Here is a 24,756-nt window from a genome sequence, read left to right as displayed (position 1 = left end):
TATGCAACAGACAAGGGGAAAGTCAATGTAATACAATCTTTTGTGTGGATGCTGAGGGGAGGATTTGAGCAGAAATTACATTAGCTCTCTCTCTCCTTTCATCTAAGACTTGAAGCCGTGTTGGCTGTGTTTTTGAATTGTCTCCATTACTGTGAACTTCTATAGAGGACCAAGGAAGGAAAAGGATACTGCTGTTGCATTACATCATCTCAATGTGAACCAAGATTTTCAACTATAATTATTAAATTATTCTTGATTTTTTCTTTCTCTTTATTTGTCCTTTACCTTCATCAAATTTTCTTTAATTGTATTTTGCCTGTTTGTATAGCATGTAGCATGTTAGTAAATATTGGGCTTTATTTCAACATTTTAAAAATGTTAAAAGTGGGTTGGTTGCAACATGACAAAACTGAACCCTTACTTGGTGAACTCAGTAAGATACATCTGGCTTAGATCTTTCATAATCAACACATAAATGGTTCAGTATATTTGAAGCAATACACTTCAAATCCAAAACATCGAGTACAATCAAACAAGCAGTGGAGCAGAGCAGAATTTTTCTAAATCTGTTTATAACATTGGAAACCTGGATTAGTATAGTTAAGCAGAGATAGTAGGAACTGCAGATGCTGGAGAATCCAAGAGGAACAGGAAGGCTGACGTTTCGGGCCTAGACCCTTCTTCAGATTTTTTCTGAAGGGTCTAGGCCCGAAACGTCAGCCTTCCTGTTCCTTCGATGCTGCTTGGCCTGCTGTGTTCAACCAGCTCTACACCTTGTTGTCTCAGATTCTCCAGCATCTGCAATTCCTACTATCTCTGAAACATCCTTAACCATACTGCTTATCCATCAGCAAGCTGCTCATTTGTATAATTTCTACATCTAGAATGCTGAACAACACAAGTCATCTTTGTAGCAGTGTTTTTGAAATCCAATTTTTACTGGCACTTCTAATTCTGAGGAGATGCTTCTTTCTTTGAATATTAAAACAAAGCACTTGTCAATGTGACTTTTGGAAAAATGGCATGGAGATAGATGATTAATAATGTTTGTATAAACAGAGTGCCTACTCCTCTTCTCAATATTTTCCTATTTCACTGCTTTGCTCTTTAGGCCTGATGCCAACCAAACCATTGGGAATGTTGCAACTCATGTAGTTTATTATCTAGGATACAGAGCATGCGTTCTAGCTAAGATGAGGTTTGGAGTTGAAACTGTTACTACTTTTAAACTGTTAGGGTAAACTTTCTCTCACCATTTAATGCAGTGGATTTTTGTTTACACTTATACTTACTTCACTTCTCAATGTAGCACAGCACTACTTAAAAAAAAGTATTATATAAACTTGAGGTAAGTGTGAAGCTAGAGGAACACAGCGGGCCAGGCAGCAGAGGAGCAGGACCTGAAATGTCAACTTTCCTGCTCCTCTGATGCTGCCTGGCCTGCTGTGTTCCTCCAGCTCCACACTTATCTCCAACTCCAACATCTGCAGTTCATGCTATCTCTGTTATATAAACTGAGCAAGATTATATATATATATATATATATATATATATATATATATATACACACATGCCACTTGCATTATAGAAGTCTGAAAATAGCAACCACAGCTATTTCTTTTAAAATGATATTTAATTGTGAACTTCTTTGCTTGTCAGTATTTAAATACACAAATATGTTATGTGATTTGAAATCAGTAGATTGGTCTCCCTAGCAGCTCCAGATCTTTCAGTATTTAGGAGAGGAGTTCAGGAAAGGTGACAAGCAGCTAGTTTTAGTAGTGTTGACCAAGGCTGATTGGCCACTTTACTGGAGCTCATTACATTATCACAGCTGGCACTGTGCAAAGGCATCAAGTAGGTGCCAAACATGTTCACATGAGGAAAATGGGAATGAAAACTCAGGGACAGGTTCATATTGTACTAGACTCATTCTTACATTTCTCCCGATAGTTGGTTACAAACTTGGTATTCATAGGCCCACAGTATGGCGACGATTGAGGATTAAAAACATTGCAGCTTTCAAAACCCACAAAGTTGTAATCTATTTCCACTAACAAAATGTCAGCTTATTGCTAATGATTGCTTAGGGAGGGCAAACATTAAATTATTATTTTCAGTTGTGTACATATATAAATATCTCAAGTTATAACACAATTTCATTCTGTTACCCAACATTGATTTCAATGAACTCCAACAAAACCCTCTGGCTGCATCCCTTTTGTTTCTAATTAACCTATTCAAAATTGGATTCAGAATGTAAGCTAAGCATCATTAGCCTGTTAATGCACAGAATTTCCAAATGAAAAGAGATCCTTGGACAAGGATCCTATGGCCACCTAAGCAATGCACAAAAGATCGACAAAAAGTTGTAATGGCGCAGCAGACACCCAGGAACGTAACACAAAAAAATGACAAATCTAGATGCTTCTCAGTCAGGAGCTGGCTGCTAGCACAGCCATGTGTCTTGAAATTTCTTAAGTTGCTCTCCCTGTCACACTTTCCTCTTGGGTCAGTCTTAACTGAGTTAGAAGGTGCGAAAATGCTGTATTTTAAACTTCTTTAGTGTCCGACTGTGGGAGACTCCACAAGGATGCTGACGTGGATGTTATTTCTTCTTGTTTGGTGGATGGTACTTGAATGTTCTATGTTCTTTTCTTTCAAATTTATCATGGCCTTCCCTGTGGAGATAAATTGACATAAATAATTGTTTAAAAGTTACATTATTACCAAGAAAGATGGCAAATAAGAGAAATAAATTGTGTAAAAGAAGCAGCATAACTTGGGTTAATAAGCTAAAAAGCTGCAATCCAGGTTAATGTGAATTGACTCAGCACTTTTCAATTACTGGAATTGATCTCCATCTCAACTTCATGCTGTGTGTTAAATTCCAGCAACCAGAGCACAAATTCCAAAATAATAATGATAAGACTCCATTGTTTCTTCAGTCATCATTAACCACGGTGGCAGGCAGTAGGTGGCTTCAACATGTTGTTTTGGAATGGTAAGTGAGATGCAGCACACAGCAGCTAATCACCCATTCTTACCTGAAGCATCTCTGGCAGTAGAGATCTCCATCGCAGTCACGACAACGGACCACAGCATCACTATTGCAGATACAGCACCAAGGCAATTCCTCATCACTGTCTGTTCCTTCAGCAATTGGCACTGTGGGCGGTGACTGCAACTGACAGAGGTACAAAGTTAGACTTACTTTTAGGATTTAATAAGGGGATTATAAAGTTTTGGGCATAAGCAGCTGAACATATGGCTGTCAATGGTGGAGCAATTAAGATTAGTGATGCATCAGGGGACAGTATTGCAGGTCTGACACCTTAAAGGGTCATAGAATAGTATGAGGTTACAGAGATGGACAGGGCTAAAAGTAGGTCAAGGAACAATTGATTGCAGTTGAGAGAGATGGACGACAGTTATGTCGGGAAGCCAGGTCGCTAAGATTAGTTTGTGAAAGAGGGAGCTGGCTGCTTTCCAAAACTTCTGGTCCTTTGCCTTATCCTGTGTCCAAACAGGTATTGCCAATTGATGACAAAACTGAGGCAGTGCAGTTGACACGTGGCATCGTTTTAAGACAGTTTCCGGTGGCAATCTTATTTCGATCAACATCATTCATCCTTGTCTGAAATTTTTCTTCACACTAATGTTATTAATTTAATGTTAGCTGAAAAGGTAGCAGAAGCATCAAAGGAACACTGAATTAATGCTAAATCTAGACAAACAGATGAGCAGCATCAATAATAAAGATAAACATATATTTACTTTCCAATTACACACAATACCTTCTTCCCAGCAAGCATGGGCTGAGCTGGCTTAGGTCGCTCTAAAGGGATGTTGTAACCACTTGCTTCATCCAGGGCAATTTCTTCATTAATCTAAAAGCATAAGCAATGCATTCAATGTGCAGAGAACATCATCATTTTAACAGGAATTGATCTTTTATTTGCAGCTTATAAGAAATCATTGATGAAGAATGTACCTATTCTAACAATGTTTATGAAAGTTAACAATGATTCTGGTGCTCAAAAGTTTCAAATAGAACCTTAGCTAGATTAACTTGCAGTGAAAGAGGTTGAGCAATGAAAGTGAGCGAAGTGCACAATATCTTTGGGAAGGGCATTATTGTTAGAGGAGCAAGGAGAGTTTAAACGCATTTGGAAACAAAGAGAAGAATTTTAAAATCTTGCCTGGCTCATGTATCTTTCATTCCTTGTTTAGACAGTGCCCTTCTGCAGGGCTAAAGGCACACTAAAAATTACCTCAAAACATTGCAAATCAGACCTGTTTCAGAATTTTCTGGGTAAGCAACTCTTCATTTTCTTCATCACTGTCCAGCTCAGCATATGGCCAGTCATCCACAGCTATGATGACAGAAAGTAGAAACCATTCATGAGTCTGCAATCTACTTATTATGGTCTTTTGTGTATTTGCAGAAATGTACATTGGCAGTCTTGGTACCACATTCATTAACCCAGAACAGCCTCCATGCTGGATCACTCAACAATGTTCAACTCATTACTAACAAAATTTCACTATTCAGTGAATGCTAATTTTATCACAGCTTTTGTACAATGAATTAAGACACAGTACACAAGAATCATAGGAATTACGGTTTTAAATTTCTGCTTCTCTGCTGCATCCCTATGGCAACATCCTGATGAATCAGAATTAAGATTGACAGGTAACTGTTCTTGATGTATCTTCATGCCAACGACGACCTGACCAATCAGCATCCTCTTCTCACACTGCATAAAACGATGCTCCTTTTTCCAAGTTGATTCTTGCATCCTAGTTCTGATAAATGCCAGATGAAAAGCTTCAACTTTTTGCCTCCTTTCGGTGAAGTTTGTTTCTTACAATGAGGCAATTATTTGTAGGCCCCAATACAAATATGAACACCTGCAAAAAAACGAGCTCAGGCCAGCTAGGTATATTGCATTCATGTTCATTATCTACAACCTCCCCTAACAAGAGATTATGACTAGAAAGACATCTTCCCAAGCACGGTATCATTAGGCCTACATCTGGGTAGTAGCCGCTATACACACGACATTCTTACAATCTAGAAGGCCAAGGTCAGGGCTTGTTGGGCCTGACAGCCTCATCAATGAGTATTTCACACCATTCTCAGTACCTGGAGGAAGGTGCATACTTACCTGTGCCATGCTCCTTCTTACCGTATGGTAAAGGAGAGTGTTTCCACAATAAGCTGAATTATATGGGTAGTGTAAGCTGAGCAGAATAGGTGATATTTAATTCCCACCTGGAGCAGAAAATGAAGCAGTCAGGGGACAATTTTGTCAGTCTCTCTTGGGAGATACCACTGCAGTCCACCAGCTGACCATGAAAGGCAAAGACCCAACACCTAATGGGAAAGGTCAATCCCTTTCACCTAATGATTGAACTAAATACATGAATGTGTCATAAACCCCATACAAACTGTCGTAAGTTATTATATATTAATATGCACAATAGCTTCAGATATTGGATAATTGAAAGTGCTTTCATTTAGAAACTCAACACAAATTGAGAAATACATAGATATTGTAGCTCCTTATATGCCTTTGTGACTTGAGCTTTGTAGTAAACCGAAGGTTTAATTCCCAGTTGTTGCTGGATTGGTTGAACTCACGCAGGATAGGGCAATGGGCGAACAGCACCTACTTTCTACCAGATGACCCAATGGAAAGTGCACAGCATAACAACAGAATGACCTGTCAACACAATGTCTAAACTCACACAAATTTATAGCCTCTTGCGTACAGCGGAGAACTGAACAATAAGGGGAGTGGAAAGACTTCGTTCCTGCACCTCCACATTTCACTGTGCTTCACTGTCAGTGGATTAAAAAAATTTGATTCTTCAGCCTTCAACATACTTTAGTGGGAACACCATCACCATAAGCATTGCAGCAATCTGAAGAGAAAGTCTGCCCTCATAGCCTCAGGGAGACAGAAGCAGCATTGCCAGCAGCAATCACATACAAAGAGTAATTTTTTTTTAAGAATCTAGAGAAATGTTCATCCAAATTGATCTGCACTTACCACTTGGGTCGTCTCCTTTCAACGTGGCCAATCTCCTGGATATCTTCGAGACTTGTTCCCTGTGCAAATTGTCCTGCTTCAGCTCTGCTGTCGCCTGGTCCAGCAGATTACTCTTCTCATCAAAAAGTTTGCTGTTATCGTTGGCAACGTTGAAATTACGTGGATCGATTCCTTTATTCAAGTCATTCATTGCACTATCTATATCCAACACAAAGACTGTTTAGAGATATTGGGGGAAGTGAGTAAGCCCATGTAGAATTTGTGCCTTTCAGCCAACACACCTGTCACACAAGGTTTGAAAATGTGCATACACTTCTGGTGCAACAGCCATTAAAATCAAAGGTATGATCCTCACTGAAGACTCAGACACATGTTCTTTTCAGGAATTTAATAGCTCACCATCAGGATTTAACGAAAGTGACTTTCTTTTGCCTTGCAGAGCCATAGTTGGTGTGCAGTTGCAACATCCCACAACAACTCTTAGCTGGTTCAACGCAGGGCATTTGAATTATTGTACAACTCAATGAGAAAGCTCGTGGCCAAAAATAATTAAGGCATGTTTCATGCTTTGTTTTTGAGCCACTAACGTAGTCCAGGCATTCAATTTTCATGATGGCGAGTAACACAGCAAGGTTCACATTGTCTGAACTAGATATTACAAGAATAGAATGATATATGTGGAGTTTTTCTCAGTGAAGTCAAGATACTACACCCCAAATCACTGTTCTGTGATATGACAGTAATTGTGCAACCAACTGTGAACCCAATGGCAAGGTCTGCTGAAATCAAACATGTTAGTGAAACTTGGTGCCAATACATCGGTGCACTTGTCCACAGGAATAAAAAAGGGCAGAAAGTTTACAGGGGCAACAGTTTGATTAACATAATAGGTCCTAATGTATTAGCAACATCCTTTGATTTTTCTCCATGATTACAGAAACATTTTGATTCCCAGCAGCATCCTCCCTGAACATTTACAAAATGACGAAGGAATCTAAGCACAGTGGTCCAGTTGTGGCATCATTCAACTTTTTAAACAGGACAAGCTCTTGGTTACAAGGAATGGTTCGGAACAATGTACCTAAACCTCATGTCAATTGGTCTCTCCTTATCACACCACAGTTGATTGGGAAATTGATCACAAACACATGCAGGCAATGTGTTCCCATTCTTTGTTCATATTGCCTGTGCGACATTTTACATGTCTTGTTTCACAAAGGCAAACTAAGAGGGTTACAGCAAATCAAAAGTTTCCCAACCTGAAAACATACTGCCTAAAAATTGAGTTGTACAATCCAAAAGGGACGCAAGCTTTATTTCCAATTTTGTGCCAGTTAACTGATAAAAGAAAAAGGCAACAAATAGGGTGCTGCAACTGGGCATAATAATTCCTGTGGTAAGGATAATAACAAGAATAAATAACTAGGGGTCCAGCTTCTAACAGGCAGAAAATCACATTACAATGTCAACAGTAATGACTGCTTCTCATGGGTGAAAAATAGTTGCCATTAATTATGAATAATGACTATTTAGGTATAGCAACTGCTAGCACCTATGACACTGCTATTAAGAATGTTAACACATTCACATGAAATAACTGACGAAAAATAATGTCTGCAGGGAGAATTAAAAAGGGACGGTGCATGAAACAGCATGGACCATTGGGAAAGAGGTTTACTCACCACAGGGTGGGATGTAAAACTCCACTATTGCAATCAGGAAAACTAGGCTCAGTTTTTCCTTGTATTCAGCAAGAATAAACTGGCTCTTTCTACTTGCTTCTCTTGATTTCAGACAGGAAGCTAGCAATGTGCCTTGGCGATATTTTCAAGCAGAGAACATTTAATACCAATAAAAGAGAAGACAAAGAATTTTTTTTAAAATTTGTATGGAGAAAGGATTCCTGAAAAGAATTAGTGAAAGATGAGAGAGTCCCTGCACAGCAAGAAGCCATTTCGTCCAACAGGTCGGTGAACCTCCTCCCACCTACTTCAGCCTAAGTTTTCATTCTTTTTTCCCTTATTCATACCATCTCGCTGCCTTTTATATACATTGAGGTCAAATACCGCTGTGGCAGCATACTTGACAATCCTGAGCATTCCCTGGCTGAAGAACTTTTATCAGTGGCCATTTCATTGGCACGCTTAAACTTTTGGAATTCAAGAAACTCAAAAGAAAGGCACATGTAGCGAATGAACAAAAGAGTTTTCATACAACTTGCCTTTAAGACCAGGGCTGTATTTTTGGTCTATGGCTGCTTCTTCTGATATTTGTTTGAAGAGGTCATTGGCTTGTTCCATTTGAGTCCTAGTATCAGGAGTCTGATAACTCTATAACAGTTAAAAAGAAACAGCCTTCAGCTAAACTTCCAACAGGTATTTGCAGATAGCTAAACAACTGAATTTGGAATATGGTACGTTATGCCTTCACTGCTGTGAAATAGGTCTAATGTTTAGACTGCCGGGATGAAAGCTTTGTTATGAGTTGCGATTGATGGATTTTAATGTAAAAATGAACAAACATTCTTAATACATGTAGTCCTTGATGTACAACTGGTCAACTCAACATTAATTTGATAGCCTGGATGGGTAAAATGAATAGGAAAGGTTTAGAGGGAAATGGGCCAAATGCTGGAAAATGGGACCAGATTAATTTAGGATTTTTAGTCAACACTGGTGAGTTGGGCCGAAGGGTTTGCTTGTATGACTCTAACCCCAGGAGAGTCCATGGGATTCTTGGAATAGGAAATGGGTAAAAACTACAGAAGTTCTGGAGCTATGTCTGACCAATGAGTGTGACGCTTCAGCGCAAAAGATTGCTAATAACAGAGGTGAACAGATGAACATCATACCAAGAGGTTTAATACTGAATCTCTAAGCTTCAACAAAAGGCAAAAATGTTGTAGTTTTCCAGCATCTGAGGGAAAGAAAACACTGAAAATGCTGGGAGAAACTCAGCATCTCCATTTCAACTTCTGTTTATCTCTCCACAGATACCGCCAGACCTGCTGCATTCCTCCAGTATTTTCTGTGTTTTCACACCGGAAGCAAGCTTACATTTAAAAGTAGACAGGATCTGGAAACTTTCCCACCAATAAGAAGTTCTGACACCTAAAGCATTTGGACTTGGGTTAAACTCTTAACACACTTAGCACTTACAAAGGACAAAGTTGTCACCTACAACGTTAATCAAAATTAAGAAAACATTACTCAATTACTCATGAAATTTAACAATTTAGAAAACTAAGTAATGTGATTTTTTTTAAGAAGCTGAGAGAAATTCATTTTTCTGAACTAATCTTTACAACACTGAAACAAAAACATGAACCATTCAAAGCTTGCACTGCACCTTCCGCTACTCCAATAAGCAAAACTTCAGAAAAATATCAAAGGCATTTCATTCCAAACTCAATGCAATTCCTGTTCGTAACTTGTATTTTTATAAGAAAGGACTAGGCCCTTACAGGTCTGGGGGCTTTTGGAGGTGGTGGCTGACCCTTTAACTGGGCTAGCTTGCCCTCGATCTCTGCTGTGGAGGGTATAGGCTGCAGAGGGTCCTTCTTTAATGCAGCCAGTCGCAATTCAATCTCTTGTTGAGAAGCTACAGATTCTGCAACAAAAAGGAAAACGTTACAGAATGGAAAGCAACATGTAACCAGGCAGTGATCCAATTCAGTCCCTACCTAATGGTTGCAAAATTTTTAGCATTCCGGTGGAGACAAGTCTGAATGGATCATCTGTAAGTTTTCATGTTGCGATAATAGTTTTGTTTCTCCAGATGGTATTCTTGAATTTTGTAAAAGTCGAAACAAAGAGGAATATTTTTCCAGACACTGTCAATGAAGTGTTGTAGCTCAAGGGCTGTTTCAATTTGAACGGAGGCAATTTCAGGATGATTCGTACATGTTACAACAGTGGCTACATTTTAAAATATTTCACTGTCTGTGCTAGTACTTTGAGATGATGAGACATATATCTTTATTGCTTACCAAAAGCACCAACCAAGCTCGACATCAAGATCTCTCCATATGGAAGTTACAGCAGGCAACTTTCAGTTTGCTGCTGGAAAAGGTCAATTTTCTCCAGACTGTAAAATTCACCCCTTTCGAAAGTAATTTTGAAATTATTGAGGTTGCTTCCACCTTCCATTCAGACATTATTAACCAGGTTGCAACAACTTCTCCAGACTAAAATAAAGTCTCAACTTGTCACTAATTCTTCAGGAAATTACTTTATATATTTTTTTCTGTTAACCCAGCTTTTTACCTGAAGTGTTTTGTATTCGCCCAGACTATTAATTGCTCATCCCACATGTTGAATACTATGATAGCTTCCCAGCAAAGAGCAGGTAAATCAACATCACTGGTATGCAACGTAAAGGGCACAAATTGCATCCCTACACAGGTTTTGACAAATTATCACTGGAGAAAGTGGAAATGCAAGACTCCAAAGGGCCCAATACAGACTGGAGACACAGTGAAAGCAGAAATCAGGGACCATGACACTCATGGCACTCATGTTTTGGGTACATCACTTCTCCCTGCCATATTTAATGCTTTTAAAACAATATTCAAACAAGAAAAATGGCTTGTATCATAAAACACATTGCCTAATGGGCCAGAGGCAATGAGCTACTCTGAAGATTAATCAATGATGCCAAGGAACGCAAAATACTTGCTGCTCCCAAAAGAATTCCACAAACAGCAAGGATAAATGAAAAGTGTTGAAAGTTAAGTAATCTTTGTTAACCAATCCGTCTTTAAAGTGACATGTGCAGTCTAGACAGTAACATGCATCCTCAGCAATCCACAAGGAAATAGTTGCATCATTTTGCAATCAGCTGACAAAATCACCCTTACCAATATAAATTAAAATTGACTGGCCACATTTCATTAATAAACAGGAAATAGTAAAAATACAGATTCAAGATTTGACCCCCAATCTAAAGACAAACAAAGTCGTCATAATACTATGAGATTATTGGGCAGCTCTCCCTGTTCCAGAGAGATGACTGGTGGTGGTTTAACCTGAGGGTCATCATTACTCAGAGGCCGAGAAGGAGAGTCCTTCAGTCTTCAGCCGGTGCAGGAATTGAACCCATGCTGTTGCTGTTACTCTGCATGATACACCAGCCATCCAGCTGACTAACCAGTTAACTCAAAATTCAGGAAACGAACGTTGACCACAACACACTCAAAAACCCTCATATTTTAAGCAGTGCAAAATATAACAATATATGTAACAAACTGTAACACCTTAGGCAATGCAATTTTCTTTCAGCAGTACACATTGGCCTAGACCATATATTCAAATCCTAATGTGGAATTTGTAATCTTTAGACCCAGGCACAAGTACGTACCAGGCTCAACCAGAAATTCTATAAAATAGAGAGGTTTCTACTGTATGCAATGGAATTATTCTGATTAAAAATAATAACTCACTCAATTTGGTTCCTTCCTTCAACTTCTCCAGTCGTTCAGCAATGGCTCGGTCCTCTTTTGACAGTCCCAGAAACTTCATACTTGGTGCCTGACTACCTGCTTTGTTGTCTGCAGTTTGTTCCTTCTGTTTAGCCTCAAAAGCAGCCACTCGCCTACATCAGAAACCCAGAAGAAAGCTTTATGGGGGCTATATCAGTCTGAGTGATTGCACTGGGGAAGCACATCAATAGCCATTTCTAATTATATATTCCTGCATTTTCAAAATGTGAGTTTCCTTTGTGGAAGCTGTTAACAGTCGGTCTGAGTACACACACCCCCCCCTACCTTGTGGACTGCAATTGTCCACAGAGTGGAAGATGCTTATGTTAAGAAATGATTGCGGAAATATATTTTTACAATATTTGTATTTATTTAACCCACAGTTATTTGTCTTTGGGCAGTATTCTTGACATTATACACATTAAATCAAGTATTTCCACTGCAACTGTATCCAGGCACCTCTGGGTAAACGGTTTTGTAAGGAGACAAGGTGAATTTTGTCGCAGTGTCTGCAATTTAGGGTGGCACGGTTCCTCAGTGGTTAGCACTGCTGCCTCTCAAACACCAGGGATCTGTAATCAATTCCAACCTCAGGCGTCTATCAGTGTGGGTTTGCATATTCTACCCGTGTCTGTGTGGTTTTCGTCTGGTTGCTCTGGCTTCCTCCCACAAAGATGTGCAGGTTAAGTGGACTGGCCATGCAACGTTGCCCATTATGTCCAGGGATGTGTAGGTTAGGTGGATGAACTGTGAGAAGTGCAGGGTTACAGGGAGACAGAGTGGTGGGGTAAGTCTGGGTGGGATGCTGTTTGGAGAGTTGGTGTGGACTTGTTGGGTCAAATGGCCTGTTTCCATACTGTAATAGTTCTATTAATTTGTAATCTACTCCGAAAACAATCAAAAAAGTGGAGGTGAGACTAGCACTGCGTATGCTCATCTCCTTCTGCTCATACCTTAGAGACGACATGGCAAGTGATTGGACAAAACTGCTGTTTCTCCAAAGACACTGCTCAACGAATGAAACAATTGTGAAACTGGAGAGATTCACAGAATTTAATGTTTTCCTGAAGTGGTGCAGGGCGGCATTAATTTAAACACAAAAGAGAGGGAAAGAACGAAAGTTAGAGCAAGACAGACAGAAAGAGCGAGACAGAGAGAGAAAGAGAGAGAGACAAAGAGACAGACAGAGAGAAAGAAAGAAAGAGAGACAGAGAAAGAAAGGCAGAGAAAAAGAAATAAAGAGCGCGACAGAGTGGGATAGCTACTCTGAACCTTTCATCATTACTTTTTCATTCATTGATTCATTAAAACCTCCCTCCAGGACAAAATGTGTCCCAATGTAGGCAGTGATATACACACACACACACACACACACACACACACACACACACACACACACACACACACACAGTGAAACAAAACGACACACAAAGAGATACAAATCAACATGACCATCAGCATTGCATCACTTTAAACACAAGAGGGACCAACAGTCAGATAGAGGGGGGATGGGGCTGTAAACCCCACATCAATGGATTCACTCTCAAAACAACATGATGCTCATTGCAGAGATATAGACACAGAGATACAAACAAATATAGAAAATTACAAACTAGAACACCAAAGGCAATTCGATTTCTAATGAAAGAAATATATTACACAGAAATTCTACAAGTTACACTAAGAGGGAAGGGATGGGATGTACATTCTGCTGCAGACAGGAAAACACTCAAAATTTCAGCATTCTCATGAGTTCCAATCCTCATCCACTTCCACTGAAAAATCTTTAGCAGGGATTTATATTAAAAAGGGGGTTAACAGGAGGTACAGATCAGCCAGAAGACAAGTAAGTAGTGAATATGTATTAAATCGACTATAAATGATCCTTCAATCAGCAAACTATTCAGTTTTCACCTTCAGATGTTCCTAATTTCCTCTTTCTCAAGATTGTCCAGTTCAAGTTCTATGTTAGAGGTGGTAGCCCTTATAACTATAGACTAACAAATACAGTTTCACAATGTAGAATTGTTATCCGACTACTCACTTCTTGTAGTTCTCTGGTGGAGACCACTTTGCAGCATTGTCCTGTTTCCCAGACCTGTGAAAGAATGAAAAAGTGCTTTATTCAAAAATTCTACTTTCTTGTTGTTCCATTTTTATATCTTCACATTTTATGTACTATTGCTAATTCTGAAGGATGGACTCAGAATAAAGCTAACCTTCTCTTCCTGCTAAGAAATATCTCCTCTTCATGAAGACGCAGTCAGAACTCAGAGCAGTCGGAAGCACTAAGGCTAAATATATTGAAGAATCAACCAGAAACATAGCTAGGCTGACAGTAACATGTATCAACACAACTCAGCTATAGCATTATTACTAAACTACAGCATTCATTCACAATAATTGCTATGCTGCTGCAACGTAAAAACCACTGCATATCATTCATCTGTCACTGAAAAGATAATTGGGTGACAGAGATGAAACTGCACCTAAAGTTTGAGAAGATTTGTAGTTCGGGTTGTGGATGTGGCTGTAGAAATGCTCACCGAGTTGGTGGGTTTGGTTGCAAACATTTCATCACGCTCAGAGGTAACATCATCAGCGCGCCTCTGGTGAAGCGTTGGTGTCCTGTCTCGTTATTATTTATACGCCTCAATTTGCTGCAGTGGTTGGTGTTGCTTTCCGTTTTTGTTTCTCTGTGGTTCATACACAGAATCTAATTCAATATGTTTGTTGATGGAGTTCTGGTTGGAATACAAGGTCTCCAGGGAATTCCCCGACATTTCTCTATTTGGCTTGTGCTTTATCGGATGTGTTGTCCCAGTTGAATTTGTGTCCCTCATTATCTGTGTGTAGTGAGACAAGTGAGAATTGGTTGTCTCTCTCGGCGGACACCAACATCAAAGAGGACACCACCATGAAACTACTTGATCAGTGCCTCACAATCCACTTCACCTTCAATGACAGCATATACAAACAAATCAATGGAACATCAAAGGGATCACCAATATCAGGACTAATTGCAGAAGTAGTAATGCAAAGTTCAGAACAGACAGTGCTCACCACCCAACCTTTGGATTCGATATGTAGATGACACCCTTGTGATTGTTAAATGCACTAAACTGGAAGAAACCCACCAACATATAAATAACATCCTTACTGGGATAAAATTCACGAAAGAAGAAGAGAACAATAATCCACTACCCTTCCTGTAAATAATGGTAGAATGCAAAAACAACAGGGAACTCCAGACTACCGTATATAGAAAGACCATACATACGGACTAAATACTCAATTACACCAGCAACCACCCCAAAGCCCACAAATGGAGCTGCACCAGGGCACTATATAAATGAGCCACAACACATTGCAGCAACCTGGAATTATGCAAAGCAGAACAGAAGCACCAATATGGAGTCTTCAAAAGAAATGGATACCCAAAAAGCACAATCCGCCGTTACCTCTGAGACAGACCACAACAGGAAGACACAACACGACCAGAGTCACTAATCACCCTACCATACATTTCAGAGATGACCACAAGATTACTTGGTCCCTAGTAGTCCACAAACCAGCAACCACCCCATGACAGCTACTGACGTACGTAAAGGATCCCATACTCAAAACTGGCAAAACTTGGGTAATGTACAAAATACCACGCAAGGACTGTGAGAAACATTACATAGGCCAAACCGGAAGAATATTGACTATACGGATACATGAGCACTAATTAGTCAACATGAAACACGGCCAATTCTCACTTGTCTCACTACACAGGGACAACAAAGGACACAAATTCAACTAGGGCAACACGTCGATAATCGCACATGCCAAACAGAGACACACCAGGGAATTTCTGGAGTCCTGGTATTCTAACCAGAACTCCATCAACAAACACATTGAGTTAGACTCTATGTATAAACCACTGAAAAACAAAACTAGAATTAACACCAACCACCCCAGCAAACCATGGCATATAAATAAGAAGTGGGACAGAACACCGAAGCTTCACAAGAGGCACACTGAAGATGTTACCTGGCAAGGTGACAAAACGTCTGCAAACAAAACCACTGGCTCGGTAGCATGACTACAACCTTGTGAAATTGCACCTTTAGTCCTGACAAGCTAAAGCCAATGATTTCAATGATTTCACACCCACCCTCCAGCAAAAATTCCATCCCCTATTCCCAATTCCTCCGCCTCCGCCGCATCTGCTCCCACGATAAGACATTCCACTCCCGCACATCCCAGATGTCCAAGTTCTTTAAGGACCGCAACTTTCCCCCCACGGTGATTGAGAACGCCCTTGACCGCGTCTCCCGCATTTCCCGCGACACATCCCTCACACCCCGCCCCCGCCACAACCGCCCCAAGAGGATCCCCCTCGTTCTCACACACCACCCTATCAACCTCCGGATACAACGCATCATCCTCCGACACTTCCGCCATTTACAATCCGACCCCACCACCCAAGACATTTTTCCATCCCCTCCCCTGTCTGCTTTCCAGAGAGACCACTCTCTCCGTGACTCCCTTGTTCGCTCCACACTGCCCTCCAACCCCACCACACCCGGTGCCTTCCCCTGCAACCGCAGGAAATGCTACACTTGTCCCACCTCCTCCCTCACCCCTATCGCAGGCCCCAAGATGACATTCCACATTAAGCAGAGGTTCACCTGCACATCTGCCAATGTGGTATACTGCATCCATTGTACCCGGTGCGGCTTCCTCTACATTGGGGAAACCAAGCGGAGGCTTGGAGACCGCTTTGCAGAACACCTCCGCTCAGTTCGCAACAAACAACTGCACCTCCCAGTCGCAAACCATTTCCACTCCCCCTCCCATTCTCTTGATGACATGTCCATCATGGGCCTCCTGCACTGCCACAATGATGCCACCCGAAGGTTGCAGGAACAGCAACTCATATTCCGCCTGGGAACCCTGCAGCCATATGGTATCAATGTGGACTTCACCAGTTTCAAAATCTCCCCTTCCCCTACTGCATCCCTAAACCAGCCTAGTTCGTCCCCTCCCCCAACTGCACCACACAACCAGTCCAGCTCTTCCCCCCCACCCACTGCATCCCAAAACCAGTCCAACCTGTCTCTGCCTCCCTAACCGGTTCTTCCTCTCACCCATCCCTTCCTCCCACACCAAGCTGCACCCCCAGCTACCTACTAACCTCATCCCACCTCCTTGACCTGTCCGTCTTCCCTGGACTGACCTATCCCCTCCCTACCTCCCCACCTATACTCTCTCCACCTATCTTCTTTACTCTCCATCTTCGGTCCGCCTCCCCCTCTCTCCCTATTTATTCCAGCTCCCTCTCCCCATCCCCCTCTCTGCTGAAGGGTCTAGGCCCGAAACGTCGGCTTTTGTGCTCCTGAGATGCTGCTTGGCCTGCTGTGTTCATCCAGCCTCACATTTTATGATCTTGGAATTCTCCAGCATCTGCAGTTCCCATTATCTCTGATTTCATTTCTTGCTCTATTTTGTCTGTGCTTACAGGAAATAGAAAGGAGATTATTAGATCAACTTTACGTTCTAGCTCACCAACATTGATAAGTGCAAAATACAAGAAATGCTGGAAATCTGAAATAAACACAGAGTGCTGGAGAACTCAGTGGGTCTGGCAGCATCTGTAGAGAGTGAACAGAGTAATTGTTTCAAGTCCGAATGGCTCTTCAGATATTTATGTAATTTATTTCTCAGTTCTCCTTCTATCTCAGTCCTCTGCTCTGATACCACTAGGTTCTGCTCTGGTGTCACCATGAATGAGAATAGTTTATTAATTTCCTTGATTATTCAGGTTTCATATTGGCATGGATAGATGTGGCTCATGTTACCACATGCCTACGGTGCTTAATAGCTTGAGTACCTTGTGAGGATTCCATAGCACTGCCTGCAGACTTTTTGCTGTGTACTCCCACAGCGAGGGACCAAGGTGCTGTAGGTGAGACATGATGAACAATACGCATGGCCACAGTTCTTGCACCCAAGCTGCCAAAATTAAAAAAAAATAGATAAGTCACCAGGAAGTCTTTTAGAAGGATGGTGTCAGATGACTGTAACACTGCAAACTTTATGCCCTCATTCAAAAAAGATGCTAGGATAAACCCAGCAATGGCAGCCAGTCTGTATAACCCTGGTGGCGGCAAAGCATTTACAAATACTAATAAAGGTCAAAATTAAGAGTCACTTGGACAAATATGGATCAAAGCAAGCCAGAAGAGAATTGTTAACAGTAAATCATGACTGACTAATTTGATTGACTTTTCCAATGAGTTAAGAGGGCTCTGATGTTAAAAATGTGGCCAATGTGCATGTGGAACTTCAAAATGGGCTGGCTATTAGGCCAGGCAATCCAGCTGCCCCAAGAGCTTTTGCAATGCCTGCAAGATTGTGATGCAAAATCATGCTGATAGGCTATTGTTCAGGCCTTTGAAACCAGAGAAGGCTCATTACCCCACTCAAAATTGAAAGCGTTTATTGCCAAAATGAAACAGAATTTTACCTGGGCAAGAAATTGTTATATCTACAAAGAAACGAACAACGCTGTGATTCCTGGTGGCAAACCAAACAAGATGTTATTTGGGGTAAAGTGACCCATGTTCACTGAAACAGTAGCATAGTATGTGACATGTTCAGCAGTGACCTGCCCCCTTAAGCTACTGGGCACAGGATTTGTGTGACGCTGTAACAATCAAGGATCTAAAGCACAGCTGTACATAAATTGGCAAAAAATAGCTACTTTCAAAAAACAGGCTGAATAGCAAAGTTGAAGGAACAATGGCAGCAAAGATACAAAAAAGGCAAAGCAGCAGGAAAGAGTCGTGGTGAATGGTTCATTTTCAATCCTGGGGAAGGTGGATAGTGGGGAGTGAATCATTTCTTGATCTCCAATATTTACATGTATTTTATTTTACATTTCAAAATGTATGGATGATAAAACTCAAGTATTATGAACCATAAACAGGTTAGATGAATAGGTGGGCGAGTGGTAAATGAAATTTAATGCAAAGTATAATGGGATATTTTGTATTCAATGATATAAGGTTACATGATATTGTAAGTGCACAATTATAAAAAAACTAATTGAGTAAGCAAAGCTGTGGTACATTGACTTCAATGTGACATCATCCAATTTGAACGTAAAAAGGATTTAACAGGATGTTTTCTAAATGGTGGAAAGCTAGATACAGTTAAGATCAAAGAAACTTCAATGTCAAGGTACACACAATAAAAACATCACAAGCCAGTAGAGAAAACAACAAAAAAAAGTTAATGGAATACAAGTGTTTATTAAGAGGGTAACAGAATACGAAGAAGTTGAAATCACATGGGAGTTGCACAAAGCCCTGGTCTGATCATTCCTGGAAAACAGAGCAATTTTGCGCTCCACATCTCAGGAAGGATATCCTGGCCTCAATGGAACTGCAGTGTACGTTTACTAGAAAAATATTACATCTAGAAGGAGAGGTTAAATGTAATCGTGTTGTATCCCCTGGAACTTAGAAGGTTAAGGGAAGATTTGATCAAAATGTTTGATTATTAAACAGATCAGATAGGTCTGACTGGGAGAAACAATTTCCTTAACTTGGGAAGTCAAGCACCAGAGGATACAATCTCAAAATTGGAGGCAGAAGTGAAATTGGAAAACATTTCTTCATGCAGAAGGCAGTAAAGTTTGGAACACTTCTGCAAATAGCAAATTGTTAATTTTGAAACAGAGCATGGCAGAATTTTTGTTAGTCAAAGAAAATTAAGCAAAGCTGTATCTGGAGCTGGGAGGTTTTTAAAGAAGGCTTTAAGTGGGGTAGGGAGGGAATACATTAAGCTTAATTAGCTTACGGCCTTGGCAACTAAAGACACAGCCTCAATGATGAAGGATTAAAATCCAGGATGCAGAAGAGTTCAGAATATGCATTGCACAGGCATCAATGGAATTGCAGAAGACTGAACTGAAGTAAGCATAGGTAAGAAAATGTTACAGAAATGGAAGGCGATAGATTGTTGACAAGCATGTTTGAATATTTTAGTTTATACCTTAAATAATTGCATTCATACCTAGTGTAACCAGTGACAAAATGCACAGATTTGATTGAAGTTTAGGATGGAAATTAAACCCAGAACTTTTTCCCAGCTCCATGCAACAAAGTGTGTGTTAGGAAAGAAAGTGATGTTAGTTGTGTTTTTAAAATTGGTTTATTGACAAAATTGCTCAGTCAGTGCATTTTGGATAAACAGGTTGTTTTGATTAAAGCATCTGCACTTAAATAGCAATTTTCAGCTCAATAATCAACCAGAGAGCATTATCGCAGTAATGGATCGTATCCTCACCTGAAATCCATTGGGACTGTGCTTTGGCAGGGGTCACTGGTTATGGTTACCAGGACTGATTCACCAGAGATCTGATGGTGCTGTTGTCAAATGATGCATGGGATATTCCCAGCACATTTGGGCTCAGTACCACCAATAAACTCTAAATGCAGAAGCAGGTCATTTGGCCCATCAAAGCTGCTACACTATTAAACAAAATTATGGCTCATTTGGTGATCCTCAACTCCACTTTCTTACTTTTATCCCATTCTTATCGATTCCCTTACTGATTAAAAAACTGTGTCTCTCAACCGTAAATATAGTGAATGGGCCAGCCTCTTCAAAACTTCATGGTAAAGAATTCCATGTCGGGTCTCCTTATATATTTCGATGAAGTCACCACTTTTTTCCAAATTCTAACTTGTACAGCCCAACGTACTCAATCTCTCCCTCCTTATGCAGGATCAATATCGTGAGCCATCTCTGAACTGCATTCAATTCCAGTCTATCTTTCCTTCAATATAGGGACCAAGTTTGTTCACAGTATTCTAGGTGTGGACTGACTTCTATATTTATAATAAGACTTTCATATTTTTATACTCCAAAGCAATCCACAAAACACTGAGCTCAATGATGTAATGTTAATAAGCAATTGTGGACTATCACTCAAAAGTTGGTCAAAACGTACATACCTAGACTGAATGATGGTATATTGTACTGTGTGCTAAGACTGTTACAGAATGTACATGTTTCACAAGTTACACACATGTGCCATGCTGGTTCTACTTGATATTATCACAGCAGTCAAGTAAATTGGGTGTGGATGGGAACAGGACAGCACTGGCCTAGATGCTCCATCTGCTGTGTCACACTTGTGTTTCATGCAGGACAATACTTATGTGGCATATGGCCTGGAGAGATGCCATGGGTTCATGCAGATTGCTTGAACTTGCCTTGTCCTCAGAAAGACACACATTTCAGAAGGTTGATGAGTTCAGTGGACAGAAGAGATGGAAATGTGACTGGATGACCTAGCATCCACACCAATCAAATGCAAAACAATACAGAAACAATTGTACAAATAAGTCACCAGCCAGGACATGATAAAGTGTATGTCACAGAAGACCAAAAGCCTGGGAGAAAGAAAATTTCATCATTCTTAATAATGAATTTGTCACTCTCAACAGAATCAAATGATTCATTTGAATAAGAAATCTGTCAATTGCTGAATCAAGCAGGTAACAAAAAAAAGTTAGCATTTTCAGATACAAGGATAACATTGCAGCGAGGGTAAATTGATACAGATTCTGATGTGCAAGAATACCTCAACACAATACCATTGTAATGGGGTGGATTAGAAGGAAGGGAAGAATAGGGGCAACGTGTTTGGGGAACACTAGACAGAGGAGACAGTGAAAAGCAAAAAGAGATTTATTATTTTGCATTAATCTTCTGGTTGCCCAACAACTGGATATTGCTGTGTAACTGATTATTTCAGTTGTAGCAGTACTTTTATAGTATTCCCAGATAGTATAATGCAGCTTTGGTGGCTTTAAGCTGTGTAGATAAACACCTTCACTTGTCTACTGAATAGCAGAAATTCCTCTTGGTTCCAGTCAATCTTGAGTTAATGGCAGTATCCCAACACTACAGAGGAGATAGTCAATACACTGACTTTATTTTAAATTGGCACTGCCACATGTTGTAATTTTTCACAATTTTGTGGAAAATTATGAAAACATTTTTTGAGGAAATAATTTATTTCATGGTTACAGATTAAATTGTTTAAAGTTTAAAATTCACACATTTTTCAAAGAAAGGTTAGGCTTTTAAGTTATTTTCCCCCAAAATAAATGTTGATTGACAATTACAAATTTGTTTTGCTGTCTATATTCCAATGTGTCTGGAGATGTTTTGCCTTGGGCAACCTGGTGAGGTCCTCAGACCGAAACTTGGTTTGTGAACATAGATTTTTTAAAAAATATAAACAGGCTCAGGTGCATTCATCAGGTTTTCAAAGAGGAAACAAAAAGACAGGAATACAATTTACAGAACTCAGGAAGACAAGAGGTTGTTTGTTGGAAGCAAGCCAAATGGTCCATTAATATCTTGCTTATGTTTTGCAAAGATAACTTATACTGGACGTGTAGAAGCCTCTGGGCTGCAAAAACACAGATAGATTACTAACTCGGCCAAACAGCAAGGGATGCTGGTGCACTGGCCAAGTAAAACATTGAAAGCACAAAATCCACACAGTAGACTCAGCTCAAACACAGCAGCCAGGCGCTAATGATATTAGCTTAATGTAAAAGACAACAGTTATGTTGGACAGACATACCCCCAAATAAAGGAGGGCTCAAACAGAAATGCTCTGGATCCTGCTAGACAAAGAAACTAACAGTAACATGCCTTCCAAATGATTAAGTCTGTTTCAAACTATTAAGTGTATGCCCCTGATTGGCCAGAACTACAGAAAGTTCCAGAAAAGCCACCGAAAATGTATAAAAACACACCACTCTCTTGTAATTGTCTGAAGACTTTGGGGAGATCAGTATGACAAGCCAAACAGAGTGAGAGAGAGCAGCTTCGCAGATCCAGAGACAAGGCAGCTGCATAATGTCTACAAAGGACTCGAGAAGTTCTGCAACCGTAAGAGGCCAAATAGGTTTAGAGACAGTATGTTTAGTAAGAAAGGTTATTGTAACTTTGTTCCTAATAAAGTTGCGACTGCTTTGTATTGAGACCAGCTTGTGTATGTATTGATTTGACTGCTTTGGTATTATTGGACACCTTGACAAATTCATTCACAACATTCTGGTCGCAGTTGTCTAACTTTTAAGAGGAGACTTGATGACAAGGTTATCTGATGATTGTTGTTCTGTGGACTCCTGAAGTGAAGAAGCTTCGTAATTTCAAACTGGTGACATTTCATTTAATGTGTATAATAAGGTATGAATTTCCAGTTTGGTGTATTGAGTGTGCGAACAATCTGGATCAAGATTTTGTATAGGTAGTAGTGGGCAGCCCTAAACACAGCTCACAGTAACAACTTGCATTGCTCTGAGAATATCTATGGCAATGAAAACAGAGATTGCTACAAAAGCGCAGGTCTGGAAGCAACTATGGAGAGAAATCACATTTAACATTTCGAGGCCAGTGGCCCTTCCTCAGAACTCTCATACAAAGGAAAGTTATTAATCAGAGGGAAAGGCTGGATAGGCTGGGATTTTTTTTCCTCCTGGAGCATAGGAGATTGAGTGGTGACATTATAGATGCTTATGAAATCATGAGTGGCATAGGTAAGGTAAATAGCCAACAGCTTTTCCCCATGGCAGAGCATAGGTTTAAGCTGAGAGGAGAGAGATACAAAAAGGTGCAGAGGGGCATTTTTTACACACCGGGGGTGGTGAGTGTCTGGAACGGGCTGCCAGAGATAATGGTGGAAGTAAGTACAATTTCATATTGGGTCAGGTACACGTATGGTGTAGGTAAGGAGGGAAATAGACCAGATGCAGGCAAATGGGAATAGTTTAATTGTGAAATCTGGACGGCATGGCCAAGTTGGGCCATCTTTCCATTCAACAAACCTCTATGACTCTATGAAAATACTATACAAGATAAATAAAAATTCATCTTTTTTAAAAATTTTGATTTACCCATGGACAGTAGAAATTTTGAAACTTATTTCCTCAGGTCCACCTGATGCATTTTGGAGAACAACAGAATCCTAAAGGGATTGGGATCAGCTATGATTCTCTCCATTCCAGTCCCACCCACAGCTAACAACTAGTCTTTTGCACTTTCCAACAGAGCTAACCAGGTAGGGAGGAGCAGTAAATACGAGATGTTTGTTTGCCGTTTAAAATCTCAACAGCTACAACTAAAACAAAACTGTAGAATTGATGCATCCATTTTCGGGTTGTGGTTCAGGACTAGACTAATAGATGAACTGTAATTTTTGCAAAAGTTAGTTATCACCTAAATAAAATGCAAATTTCAGCCCTTCACAACATTTAAGATTGTTTATCTCAAGCAAATCAAAGACATTGTTTTCCATTCTATGCTATATCTCTTGACCAGTATTTGTTCCCTTCTCTAGTCAGTCACCCAAGCCTTGAGAAATCATAATACAATTTTCAAACTGTAGGCCAGCTTTAGGGTAGGCGATTCATCAAAACTACTGGCTTTCACCTCGATGAATACTCATCCCAACTATGTTTTTGCTAACTCTAGCCTCAAGTGTTAAAATACTCTTAGACTCGAACATTCCAAACTTAATCACTCCACCTTGGCAGACATGCCCATCCACTTCCATCCCCAACGATTTACTCTAGCGTACAGAATTTGAAAGCAAATTGTTTATTTCCATTTGATCAAATTAAACAAGAACATGCATCGTTATATTGGAGCATTTTCAACCATGATAGATCTCTGTAATACACTGTGATTATTTTCCACGGTAAAGTACCCCAACAAATAAACATAAATATGGTCTAATCACACAATATTCTTTGGATTCTACCAACCGAAACAGAATATTCAATGATGCAATTATGTTTCACGTAGAATCTGATGACAGGTAGACGGAGAATGTTCACTGGCAGGTGTGAATTACTGCTGCGATGTTGGTGCAAAGTTTAACACAAACAAACTGCCTGCTTTAGGAGGAACATGAACTTGCCTCTTTTCTCAGGAGAGTAAACTTGGACGCGCAGCCATAGCATCTTCCAGCCATCTTCGGCCTGTTTGGCTGTTAACCTCTCAATTCTAAAAAGCAATAACCTGACCACTTTTACATTACACTCACACCGACCCTCCTACGTTAAATGCCGTCAGGGAGCTCGTTCTTCGCTCTCCATCTCCACGGCTACCAACCGGAAACCAAAAACCAGTTCCGCC

At 40.2% G+C, this 24,756-nt stretch overlaps 1 protein-coding gene across 2 annotated transcripts; it reads right to left on the bottom strand.

Moving 5' to 3' along the window:
• Positions 1 to 1,551: 1,551 nt before the first annotated feature.
• On the bottom strand, positions 1,552 to 24,731 carry zfyve19 (zinc finger, FYVE domain containing 19). 2 transcript variants are annotated; one of them, XM_048538330.2, is made up of 11 exons: positions 24,539 to 24,731; positions 17,417 to 17,538; positions 13,583 to 13,636; positions 11,500 to 11,651; positions 9,523 to 9,668; positions 8,281 to 8,389; positions 6,060 to 6,275; positions 4,297 to 4,376; positions 3,798 to 3,890; positions 3,048 to 3,187; positions 1,552 to 2,681 (listed from the first exon to the last, which is right to left on the bottom strand). In XM_048538330.2, the coding sequence occupies exons 1-11, from the start codon at positions 24,590 to 24,592 to the stop codon at positions 2,609 to 2,611; spliced, it is 1,239 nt and encodes a 412-aa protein (XP_048394287.1). In that variant the 5' UTR covers positions 24,593 to 24,731; the 3' UTR covers positions 1,552 to 2,608. The 2 variants fall into 2 exon arrangements, with proteins under 2 accessions (XP_048394287.1, XP_048394288.1); XM_048538331.2 differs by having other exon boundaries at positions 3,048 to 3,181.
• Between the last annotated feature and the right edge of the window lie 25 nt (positions 24,732 to 24,756).

The sequence above is a fragment of the Stegostoma tigrinum genome, chromosome 10 (assembly GCF_030684315.1).
Source record: "Stegostoma tigrinum isolate sSteTig4 chromosome 10, sSteTig4.hap1, whole genome shotgun sequence".
NCBI classification, from domain to species: Eukaryota; Metazoa; Chordata; class Chondrichthyes; order Orectolobiformes; family Stegostomatidae; genus Stegostoma; species Stegostoma tigrinum.
Note: the sequence above shows the minus strand (reverse complement) of the source record. Positions and strands in the feature narration are given on the sequence as shown.

Coding starts and splice junctions, on each gene's coding strand:
- zfyve19 (XM_048538330.2), bottom strand. CDS start 24,592: ATGGCTGGAAGATGCTATGGCTGCGCGTCCAAGTTTACTCTCCTGAGA. Junction 8,390..9,522: donor CTCCAAAAGCCCCCAGACCT/GTAAGGGCCTAG, acceptor TAACTGTTATAG/AGTTATCAGACTCCTGATAC. Junction 3,188..3,797: donor CCATGCTTGCTGGGAAGAAG/GTATTGTGTGTA, acceptor TACCTCTGTCAG/TTGCAGTCACCGCCCACAGT.